The sequence below is a fragment of the Lissotriton vulgaris genome, chromosome 1_2 (genome assembly GCF_964263255.1).
Source record: "Lissotriton vulgaris chromosome 1_2, aLisVul1.2, whole genome shotgun sequence".
Taxonomy (NCBI): Eukaryota; Metazoa; Chordata; class Amphibia; order Caudata; family Salamandridae; genus Lissotriton; species Lissotriton vulgaris.
The window spans coordinates 163611057-163624242 of NC_141686.1; the positions used below are offsets into that span (position 1 = coordinate 163611057).

Consider the following 13186-nt stretch of genomic DNA (forward strand, 5'->3'; position numbering starts at 1 on the left):
TCTCTTCGGCGATTTTCAGCTCTGATCCTTCTATTTTCCTCTCCTCTGAGCCTTCAGCGATATCTTCAGTGAGTTCCAGGTCGCACCTAGGGTTTTCAGGGATTTACTCCATATTTGGATATCCCCAACCCCAGAGCTCTTCCCTAGAGCTCCTGTCCGGCGGCCATCTTCTCTAGTTAGCTCCAGTGTGTCACATAATTCAAACCTCACCAACCCAGCTGACTTGCACAGCTGAGTTGAAGACCAGACACAGACCTACAGTGCCTTTAGTAGAGTAGAGCGTGCCTGCTCCAGCCAATCAAGATGCTTCACTCATGCTGCATAACAGCATGAGAACAGCGTCTTGATTGGATGAGAGAGTTGGCTGTGGACTTCACGCTCTGGGAACATGCTGCAGAACAAAGAGGACTTTCTGCTCAACAGTGGCAGTGTAAGGTAATGTGATTTTTTATATGTCTTTTTACATTATTACGTATTGTGTATATTATGTGCATCGTTTATGTGTTTTGCGCCCTCCGATGTGATTTGCCGCCAACCACCACTTGTATTACTGATGTCTAGAGATAAGTTTATTCCATTGTTTCTCTTTTATACTGGCCTTGCACTAACGGTACACCTTGCGATATCACATTTGCACTATATATCCGGCTTTATGGAAGAGGTATTTCAAGACGAGAATTGTTTTAATTTTCTGTGAACCTTTTTAATTTATTGTATTGTGATGTGTAAATCTATGGTTTTAATGGAACAAAATATACTTGAGAATGTGTGTTTTGTGTGTGTGCACATGTGTTTGTGTACGCATGTGCTTGAGAGACAGTGAGCATTATCCTATAATAAAGCGACCTTTTTCTAGTCTATTGGTTGGTTTGATTTCAAATGCCGGCATACATCGCTTATCCTAAAAAGTTCTTTACAACTATGCAAGCAGTGCCTGTCCTGCCATTAACTGTGATGTGGGAGATACACAGTAGGAAACTCTCTTCTCTCTCGCTCTGCTGTCAAGAAATAATGAGATACGACCAAATCCACCCTCCTTCTGAAACAAAGCTCCCCTCTTGAAGGAGACGCTGCATACCTCGAGTTCAGTGCACACAGTTTCATATAATGGAATGTGTTGAAGCATTCATTGAGGCCTTTCTCAGGGTTCTCTATTACAGCAGCCTGGGGCCTAGTGAGAGGGAGGCACTGGCTGTGCACAGCCAGATACCCAATGCAGTGTATGGCAGCCAGCCCCTGAGCTGCATGCATTATTTGTTGTGATTGGAACTTATTTACATAATTGCCCAAATAAAGTGCATAAAAGTTACTCACATAATATCTGACACTGTCTATAAAGAGTAGGGCTACCTGGTGTCTCTGTCATCACGTTAAAACTTCCAATTCTGAACGGTCGAAATCCTGTGATTCTGGGCAAATCACTTATGGGCATATTTACAATGTCCCAGCAATCTTTACACCACCGGGGTGTCACTTTTGTGACGCGCTGGATGCGCAGTGTGCCAGCCCATATTTATAAGGTCACGCAAATCCACCTTGTGCGGCTTTTTATGGCCATGTAAATATGGAGTGGAAGGGGAGTTCCATGGTTAATGTTGTGGATTCCCACGCAACACCCATGGTTTAGACACTGACCCAGATAACGTAAATCTGGGGCAGTGTCTAAACTACCTTCCCAAGGCAGGTGTAACGCAAAAAAAGTTTACATTTCCTCCTCGTTTTCCCTCTGTCCGCATGTAAGCACACATAGAACGAGGAAAAACCTCCTTTAATTATTTTTGTGCAGGAAGGTGTCTCTTCCTGCACAAAACCAATCATGTCAACAACGGACACCCTTACACCATGGTGCAAGGATGCCTAAATTGGCGTACGGCTTCAGTTTGTGTGCCGGCAGTAAGGACAGGAATGTATTGTATCTTGTAGATCCAGCACATTCCTGCAGTCTTTTTTTATGTAGGACAGCACAGCTAGAAGGCTTGCTTTGCTGCATTATGCCAAAATATTGTAAATATGCCCCTTAATCTCCGTGTACCTGAAAAAAAATGTACATGGTCATATCAATTGTAACTGGTGCTCAGTTAGCGTTCGGCCTTCATTCATGCAATTGATAGAGCCCAGAAACTAAAATTCTTTATAAATGATGGCTCAATCCACTATCACACTTACTAATCAATACCAGGCCCATAAACATAGTGAGTGAGGTGAATGGATCATATGTTATTTAAGACTTTATGCAATAAACTATCTACAATAAACAAGACCAGCTTGTCATTTTAAAAAGTTTATTAAAACATATTTAAGAAAACTTAGGTTTGGAACTTTATTAAGCAAGCATTAGAAAAAGTCATATAAGTTTTATTCAGCATTTTATAAAGAGAGCTTATTTCAAGATAACATTATTAATTAGCAGAAATAAGTGAAAAGGAAGAGCATTTCCAAAACCTAACTATCTCTCAGTCGCTACCCTCATCGCCTGAAAACAAAGTCTTAAAAGTTACATTTCTTACGTGTAATCATCGGACAGCAGAACACGTCCTTCTGGAATCAAGAGCGTAAGCCAAAAGTTTGCAGCTAAAGCCTATTCTTATACCCTAATTTAAGCTGAGCTAACTATTTTTCACATTCCAACAGCTGAATTCTGGCTCTCCATTGGCTGAATCACCTCACGCCACAGTAAACTGTGACATCGTCCACCACGAGACCAGGCTTTACACAAAGTCATTGTTCATGCACAGAATTCTGGCAACAGTTCCTTAGTCCGCTACAATTTGTAGCAAAAATGTTCAAGCAGTATGAAATCTTGTCACGTCTCTTCCTTTTAGCCTTGAGCCAGACCGTTCTGAGCTTTGTGGCACATCCAAACCCACTCCACAGAGTCGACTTTAGCAGTCCATTTTCTAGTGTTTTCAAAATAGAAGTTTATCAACCACTTCAAAATATGGGTTTCTCATGTGGCTTTCAACAACAGCAGGAGGCCTTTTCTGCGCCACTTCTGATTGCGTCACTGTGCCACTTTCAGCTTGCATCACTTTTTCAGAAAACTATTATTTAAACAAACACAAAAGAATAATTAATTCAGGTAAAACAAACCCTTCTGTACCACCCAGCCCTTGCTAATTAATAATTAACCCACTAATAAAAGACATTTAGCAAAAGCAAACAAATAAAGCAACACATATAATAACTTCCATTCTTCATGTAATCCAGCTTTATGTTTCTGAAAGAGTAAAAAGATGATTAAATAATACACAGACAGACAAACACAACATAGGACATACATGTAGGCACATATAAAAGCACATGCCATGAATGATCAGCTGCATATTAATAGTGACAAAGACAATAGGACAGACATAACAAACAGGACAATATTAATAATGTGTTACAAAAACAGACTTGCAATTGCAACAAGAGCACATTCAATTAGTTTCCCGCGTGTTCATGTGTGGTGCAAACTTAATCTAGGTTGGATTAGTAAAATAAATCATGCAACAGTGCATTTAATATATTAATTCAAATTATGAGAGTATGACATCACGAGCTAGAATAAAATATGTTCTAAAGCTCGCTCTATCAACTCCCTCATCTGGTGATTTCAAAATCACCAAACAACACCCCAAAAATTTTAATTTAAAATTTTATCTATTGAACATGTTTCAGGCTTACTCAGGATTAGTATTTCAGCTCTAATTTCATCTATATTTCTGCAATTCTCATAATTAGTATTGAGTCCTACATTCTACTAATTCTATATCCTATACCCTTTCTTTATTCAGCTAAATTGGATCCTTTCCACCTTTGAATCCCCAGCCCCCAATGAATTTAGGGAACTAAATTTTAAATTGCATAACTACATTTTGAATTGCACCAACAAAACAAATATCAATCTGAGTATTTATAAAATAAAACAAAAAACAAAAGTAAATTTTTGAAAATTTTTGAAAAATTAGTACATAGTATATACCCCCTTTTTTTTTTTTTTTTTTTTTCAAACTAAAACATGTTTTCTTCGACCTAGTGTCTTACATAGAAGTGTTTCCAGCTAACACAATTTCTTCGACCTTGTGTCACCATAACACAATTTCTTCAGCCTTATGCCAAAAATAAACCTTAACTTAAAGAAAACTAAACTTAGTCATTGTCACCATTTTCTTTCAAGACCACCTGACTGCTACTGCGCTCCTCAACTATTGGAGAAATAGTTATGTAGGCCCATTCTGAAAATTTGTATTTTACATTTGGTCTTAATGGTCTTTTGCTTTTCCTGGCAATCATTTCAATCTTCTCTTCAACTTGCTCTTTTTTGTCTGAATCACTCTTCTGACTTGACGCTTCATATTTGAACTTTAAATCTTTAGGCCAGACATCACCTTTTCTCAAGAGTTTCTTCTTAGGCTTGCTTTCTTTACATTCAGCTTTCCAAGCTCTTTTTCTGAACTTTCTTATCTCAGACTCTTCATTACTCCCATCTGTAACATATTCTGAGACTTTAAATCTGTACCAAGGAACTTCTTTACTCGGCAGCTTCACTCCATTAGGAACATCATCCTTACAGCTGGTACTTGGTAATTCTTCCTCTTCTTCAGGGATCACCTTCAGCTTCCCAGTTTCAGGATTCTTGTTCCCACACTCAGAGCTACTCTTCTGCTTTTCAATACTCTCCTGGACTAGATTATCTTCTTGCTCAGAATTTTCTGCTTCTGAATCTTCTCTTTCTGCTTGAGATTCTTTTTCTAGCAAATTTTCTTCATTTTCTGAATCTAGAATCACAATCTCTAGATCTTCTTCATTCAATGTTTCATTCACATTGACATCATCATCCAGATGTCGACCCTCTTGTCGATCTTCAAGATCTGAATTTTTGACATCATCATCCAGATGTCGACCACCTTGTCGATCTTCAAGATCTGGATTTTCTTCAGGAATTTCTTTTTCAGAGTCTGAATCAGTTGTAGTGTCTTCACTGTCTTCATCAGTGTTATCAGGTTCAGGTACACAAAGGGTATTACTGATATGCATCCATCCAGTATCTGTTGTCACCTGACTTGCTTTCTGCCACTTGGGTACTAGACAGTTTCTCCTTCGATGAACCTTTGTTCTGACCAAGTCTCTTGGCAATAGATCATGAGCCAGCTCCTTTTCCACATCTGTTCCCAACTGATGGAATACAGAAACTGTATCATTCTTTCTTGTTGGAAAAGCTTCTAACCACTTTGAAAGTAAATAAATGATGACTAGGACATATCTCAGTTTGTTATGTTGGGGCATTTCAAAGAAATCTATTTGAATTTTTGCAAATGAACCACCCTCCCGGCCTATGGTTCCCAAATTCTCAATTGTCTTTTGATCTGCATTGTTTTTCTGGCATGTCAGACATGTTTCCCTGAACAGTTGAATCATTGTGTCTCTTGCTAAATGACCTGGACCATGGTACATCTGTGCCATGTCAGCAATCATACAATTGGTCTTAACAGGTCCGCCACCTTTGTAAACCCAAATTTCATCTTCCTCTTGCTGTCTGAAACCCTCTTTGAGCCATGTGTTTTTGTCCTCATCATGTGCCTCATCTTGTAATTGTTTTAACTCTTGCCATGTCTGAATTGCAAATATTAGTATGAGGATGCTTGAAACATGTTCATTGAATTTTTCCCCTTTGATTGCAACCCTCTTCTGAGCACAAAATTTAACAATGGTACTTGCGTGCTCATTACCTTTTGAGACATAATCATTTTTCTCTCCAGCACATTTTATCTCTGCTATTTGGTCTAAAAGCTCAGATTCTTTGTTGAAGTCTGGCATGCCCTGAACAGGAGCTTCACACAAACTCTTTTTAAATTGCTTAATGGCTTCAAGCTTTATTTCTGTCAGGACAATTGGGTCTTTTATATTATCTGCTTTTGTCAGTCTCCGCAATTGTTTTGCAAATCCTGAGAAAGCACTAATCCATTGGCAACAGTAACCAAGCATGCCTAGGAGCATTCTTACCTGTTTTTGTGTCTTAGGGAATTCCATTGCTTCAATCATTTTAATTCTCTCAATAGTTACCTGTCTGGGAATTCTCTCTCTCTCTTGGAACCTGAAAGCAAAAATTATTTGACTCTCTGGGTGCATTGGAACCCAATACCACTCAGTATCATGTGGTATCTGATAAAGGATCTCTACTAGTTTGGGCACAATAAGACAACAAGTGATAACTATCTCATTAACCTTTCTCAGGTCCTGTACTATTTTGTACATTTCATCTGGCTTTCTAATTCCCAAATCTGGTGAATCACAAAGACTGTTCTCAATCTCTTTTAGGACACCCTGCTTAATCAATGTTTCAATAACAGGAATTGTTTCTGGCTTCATCTTGTACTGTGGAACAATAGGAAATGAGTTTCCCTGCTTGTTTGCAATTTTAACTGGATCAGGTCTGTTTTCCTGGACTCCACTGAATCCTGTATCTGTATTGTATTTCTGCTCATTAACATAATTTAGAAATGGCGGCGGAGGTATCTCATTCTGCTTAATCACCACCTGTCGCTGAATTTGTAGCTGTTCATTCAGTAACTGCTGCTGCTGATTTATCTCATCCTGCATCTGTGGATTTTTACACTCACCTACAACAATTAAAATCGCTTTTTCCTTCTCTTTTTTCTTTGTCCATTTTGTTTTCCATTTATTCAGACTACCCCTTTTTCTCAAAGCCCAAATTAAATCTTTTATATGGCCAGAGGCAAACCTACCTGTATTGTTCAATCCTTCAATGTCCTCATCATCCTGCAATCTTTTTAATCTGTCTATACTTATTGTATTATCCAGTAATTTATACTCACCAGGCTGTGTCAGGTCAATCAGGTCAACGTCAGAGTTTTCACTAGGTGAAACTACAGTCATCACTCTCTCTTGCTTAGTTGTAATCATTACTAACTTATTTTCAGGTACATTAGAATAAAGTTTTTCAGCAAACTTTTGAATTGAGACCGTTAAAGCTGTGGGACTAGTTTCTTCTTTTCTAAGCACTGGGGGAACAGGTTCAATTGTCACAGGAACTGTCACTGCTTCCATGTCTGACGTTAACTGCTTAATTAAATCATTTGTAGAACTTACATGATCAGGAATATTACTTTCAGAAATACTAGGCATCTCATTATACCTACCTGTTGAGACACCTTGAGAAAGGGTCTGGACTGGGACTACATTAATCTGGACTCGGACTCTTGGCGTTACATTAATCTGCTCTGGGCTTTTGCTTGAATTTCTATCCTGATCTGTATTTACAACATCATTTTTACACTGATCAATTAATTCTACTCTGACATATTTATTATTTACATTCACTGATTTGGGAATCGAATTTTCATTAAAAATGATTTCTTTTGGGGGAGGTGGTATTCTTTCAGAATATGTATCGTTTAAAACTACATCTTTAGCATTTGTATTTTTATTATGACCAGTTACTTCATTACTCACCTGTTTATTCATTAATTTGCTCTCACATGTAGCAACAACCTTTTTAACCTTTTCAAAAATATTTTCCATTTTCTGATAGCAGAAAAACATTTTCTTCTTCATTGAATAATTTTGATCCATGTTTTAATATACTTACCTTTATTAAAATTAATTAAAATAATTACGTTCACTTAATTGGCCTAATAGCGTTTACTGATCAATTAATTAATTTATTTAACAAGGTCAGGTGAAGTATAACTTTATAACCTGATCAATTTAATATAACTCCTAATTTACCTGTATCTTTATTTTTAATAAACCTGGAAAGAAATATGTATTTACAAAACAGCAATATAAAACATTTATTCAACACTTTAATGTGACTGGGTATATTTTTAATACATTTATTTGCACTTACACACCTTTCTGCATCATCAGCTGTGGAAAAAGAAAACTTAATGTGTTTCCCTTTAATTTAAATATAATGTCTTGCTAGACCTCCCCCTGCAATAATCAGCTTTAAATTTGCCTCCTGCTGCCAAATACACTTTTAAAGTATTTCTGAATTATTTTATTTATTTACTGTGTTTCTGAATTCTTTTATTTATTCACAGCTGGCTATAATCAATTACAGCGATCACAGCGCTTTAATTCCCTTTGATAAAGCCTCTTCGGCAGGCAGGCAACTCCTCGATATTCAATAACAGTGCCCACCCGAGCCTCAACCAATCCGGTCGCGGCCTTTCCAGTGACACTGCGCGTCACCAGCCAATGGGTGCGCAGCTCCTCTATGACGCTCCTGCGTCTTTAACCAATCATAGCACAGCTCTTCTCCTTGACCAAGAGGTCACAGCTCTTCCCGTGACACAGTGCACGGCTCCTCATTAACACGACCTGATAATGTAAGAAACCCTCACAATTAAAAGCGCATTTCCCTCACGCGCTAGTACCAAACCCAACAATCTCAATATATACAAAGGCAGGCTTTGCCCAATGAAAACACAGCTACTCCGGACCCTCGCCCAATCAGAGCGTGGCTGTGACATATACAGTAGCTGCAGCCTCTAGCTCTCCCACTCGCTCTCAACTTGACAAACTACAAACTCTAAATCAATAGCGAGGAAACAGGGACACTTAAAAGTGTAACAACCTCGCATCACAGCGCAACTCCGCTGTAACACACACTACGGCCCTTCAACCAATCAGGGTGCGGCCCTGCTATGATGCAGCGGCACCCTGACCAATGTGTACGCTCGAACGCTCACATCAGCTGTTAAACTCAGCTGTTTACTGAGGGAACAAAAGCGGAGATAAAAATAAATAACCTCGAGGCTCACAAAGCCTCAACCAATGAGGTCGCGGCCCTTTTATGACGCTGCGCGTCAACAGCCAATGGGTGCGCGACCTTCTCTATGACACGCCAGGATCTTAACAAATCACAGCACGGCCCCGTCGTGCCGAGCAATGACAATCTAATTTGCCAAAGAATATAAATATACAGAAACCTCGCCGGAACCCGCCTAATTAAAACGTGACCTTCGTGAATAAATCAAATCCCCAGAGCAAAAGGCACATTGTGGTACAGTATCTCTCCAAGTTACACCATATCAAAGCAACAATTCTGACAACACACGGAGCCTCAGCGAATCGGAACACAGCTAAGAGAGCCTCGCCCAATAGGAGCGCGGCTCTTTGATGACGCGACGGCTTTTGGTCCAATGGGAGCGCGGCGGCTGACGTAGACAGCCGCTGCAGCTGACAGCTCTCCCAAAGCAGCAGCCCCTCCTTCACAAAATGCTCGGGACAAACATTAGCTACACGCTTTGTTTTAAAACATTAGCGCGCATCCAGCAATCAAAATAAAAACGGGGATATTCTCAATTACAATCCAACGAGCTCATAACGCTTCACTTCACCCTATAATCGTACAACACTCGTTGACCAACATATACAAATCACAATTTATCAGCCACTTCTTCTTCATAGCGCGAACTGCCAAACCAGAACGGGAACACTTGCAAAGCAAATAATATTTCAATGATTAATCATACATCAGCCATTAAGAGCGCTGCCTTGTCCGGACCCTCTAGGCTCATTAACCAATCAGAGCGCGGCAGGCTCTGACGTATGCAGCAGGCTGCAGCTGCAGGCTGTCCCCACACGCTCTCACTCCTAAAATAGCCCCTCCTTCACAATTATCGATCGGGGCACTTTTAAATGAATTTTACATAACGCGCAATGCTTTTAAATGCATTTAAATAGCGCAAAACACATTTTAATGTTTTTAAACAGCACAGACTTTACCTAAAGGCATTCAGAGCGCTTTACAATATTTTAAAATAGCGCATTCTTCACCATGAAGGCTCAAAAACGTTTTCCTATTATCTTTTTAAAACGCAATTAACAACAACATGGAAACAAACCATTTGTCTGCTTCTCTAACAGAGAATTAGTTTTACACATTCATTCAAGTATCCCTAGTGTGGAATAGACAACGCTATTCTCACAGAATAGTCTCAATTGCCAATAGAGTAATTCTTACCCTACCCTTCAGTTTTACAAAGCATTCACACACTTTCAAACAAGGAAAACCCTGCTCATACACACACGAATTCTTGGCAGGACTTGAACCAACCACAGAAAACGTCAGGCGTTGATAAGAATAGACAACGCTTATTTCCTTCCTTAGGACTCTAACCTTGGAAGAGAAATCAACGCTTATTTTTCTTCCTAGGACTCTAACCTTGGAAGAGAAAACAACCCTTACCCTTCACACAAGCTTGGATATATCTACTACTCTCTTCACAGAAAGTTTTAAAACAGGCTCACCAGGTCCCTCTGCTTAATGCTACAATTTCATAGACAATCCTCACTATACATTCAACCATTCAATCTAAGGTCCCTAAACTTGTGTTGTACGCCCACAACACGTGATATATGCTATACCACAATTTTGAAACAGACAAATGCACTGTGTAACTCTTCTAGCTACACTACTCTTGCCGGCAATTAACCAGGAATCTTTCACACTGCTGGAAACATTCCTTAAGACTACATATAACAACCTGACAAAATCAAAAACTTAACATATGTTAAACATCAGTCCTATGTCTATACCAACATATATGTAACATACATGTCAAAAACAACATATAAACCGTCTGAAGCTACCAAATTGATAGAGCCCAGAAACTAAAATTCTTTAGAAATGATGGCTCAATCCACTATCACACTTACTAATCAATACCAGGCCCATAAACATAGTGAGTGAGGTGAATGGATCATATGTTATTTAAGACTTTATGCAATAAACTATCTACAATAAACAAGACCAGCTTGTCATTTTAAAAAGTTTATTAAAACATATTTAAGAAAACTTAGGTTTGGAACTTTATTAAGCAAGCATTAGAAAAAGTCATATAAGTTTTATTCAACATTTTATAAAGAGAGCTTATTTCAAGATAACATTATTAATTAGCAGAAATAAGTGAAAAGGAAGAGCATTTCCAAAACCTAACTATCTCTCAGTCGCTACCCTCATCGCCTGAAAACAAAGTCTTAAAAGTTACATTTCTTACGTGTAATCATCGGACAGCAGAACACGTCCTTCTGGAATCAAGAGCGTAAGCCAAAAGTTTGCAGCTAAAGCCTATTCTTATACCCTAATTTAAGCTGAGCTAACTATTTTTCACATTCCAACAGCTGAATTCTGGCTCTCCATTGGCTGAATCACCTCACGCCACAGTAAACTGTGACATCGTCCACCACGAGACCAGGCTTTACACAAAGTCATTGTTCATGCACAGAATTCTGGCAACAGTTCCTTAGTCCGCTACAATTTGTAGCAAAAATGTTCAAGCAGTATGAAATCTTGTCACGTCTCTTCCTTTTAGCCTTGAGCCAGACCGTTCTGAGCTGTGTGGCACATCCAAACCCACTCCACAGAGTCGACTTTAGCAGTCCATTTTCTAGTGTTTTCAAAATAGAAGTTTATCAACCACTTCAAAATATGGGTTTCTCATGTGGCTTTCAACAACAGCAGGAGGCCTTTTCTGCGCCACTTCTGATTGCGTCACTGTGCCACTTTCAGCTTGCATCACTTTTTCAGAAAACTATTATTTAAACAAACACAAAAGAATAATTAATTCAGGTAAAACAAACCCTTCTGTACCACCCAGCCCTTGCTAATTAATAATTAACCCACTAATAAAAGACATTTAGCAAAAGCAAACAAATAAAGCAACACATATAATAACTACCATTCTTCATGTAATCCAGCTTTATGTTTCTGAAAGAGTAAAAAGATGATTAAATAATATACAGACAGACAAACACAACATAGGACATACATGTAAGCACATATAAAAGCACATGCCATGAATGATCAGCTGCATATTAATAGTGACAAAGACAATAGGACAGACATAACAAACAGGACAATATTAATAATGTGTTACAAAAACAGACTTGCAATTGCAACAAGAGCACATTTAATTAGTTTCCCGCGTGTTCATGTGTGGTGCAAACTTAATCTAGGTTGGATTAGTAAAATAAATCATGCAACAGTGCATTTAATATATTAATTCAAATTATGAGAGTATGACATCACGAGCTAGAATAAAATATTTTCTAAAGCTCGCTCTATCACTATATTTAAAAATTACATATGTTTGCACTAAAGAGGTAAAAACAAAGCCTTAACATACAGAAAGACAAATAGATACCCATGTAACGCTGATTTGTACAAAGTGAAACCAGAAAACGTAGATAAATCACGCCAGTGTTAGGCAATTGTTTTATTTTACCAAAACCTTTTTTTCTTCATTATGCTGAACAAAAACACATTCAAATATGCGCGTTCAGAATTTTACTCCACTATCACTTTAATAAGTACTTAATCTCAGAGCAGTGCTATAATGTGCTCTAATGTCAGAGCTCCCACGTGTTAAAGAAGTACACTTTGAATTTAGAAGAGACTAAATGAGATTTGCATGATTTATACAGCAAATATTTTTAGGGCTCGCACATCCGAGTCAGACACTTGGCTCGGCTCTGGCTGGGCTCTCTTTGCTACTTTGTTGACTCGCCCACCTTTAAGGGAAAATTACGCTCCCCCCACTTATTTCAAAATCCCCCACTTTGCTGTTTTAAAATGTTGGCATGTATGTAGTTTGCAAAAAGGCCAACGGCTACAGGCCATTCTGGCTGACGCCGTCACAGGGCACGAGACGACTTGTCAGCTGTGCTGGGAGATGCACGAATAGAAAGGAAGTGCAGGCAGAGGGGGCGGTTGACTTACGTCTTCCGGTGCGTAGGTTCCGAAGCCGAGCACCGGTATCCGGTTTCCGTCGTTCATTGTGATGAAGGAGTCTTTGTTGAGCTCCATGGCTTCTCTGGTGCTCTCTCTGGAGTTAACGAGTGTGAAGCTCGCCGCTTCCTGCAGTGAGAGCTCAGACTGAGGAAGGAAGGAATGCTGCTTGTTCTCACAAGTATCCCAAGAGCAGGGCAGTGGGACGGCCTTGTAGCACATCACAACAAGCTACATCGACGTAAGAGATGACAGGCTCCAATGAAATAAAAAGAAACCTCAGTATGGGATGTAGCTCTGCAGCCCTGACGCACGGCAGGGTCAAGTGATTTACTGTACATCTGCTACACAAAAATGTCTCGGCCAGAGGGCTTCTTTAGAGAGGAGAAATCCACCAGGTGCTGTGTTACGTTTCCAAGTTCATACATTTGTTGTGTGAAACAT

General features: G+C 39.1%; 1 protein-coding gene across 2 annotated transcripts in view; it reads right to left on the reverse strand.

The window, feature by feature from the left end:
• Positions 1–12931, reverse strand: part of LOC147734752 (estradiol 17 beta-dehydrogenase 5-like) — a 318862-nt gene extending 305931 nt beyond the window's left edge. Inside the window, exon 1 of one of the 2 annotated variants that reach the window (XM_086953029.1) lies at positions 12734–12931. In XM_086953029.1, the coding sequence (XP_086809155.1) occupies positions 12734–12820 (87 nt within the window). In that variant the 5' untranslated portion in view covers positions 12821–12931. The remainder of the gene's footprint in view (positions 1–12733) is intronic. The other variant, XM_086953030.1, reaches the window with a different exon arrangement.
• Positions 12932–13186: the final 255 nt, after the last annotated feature.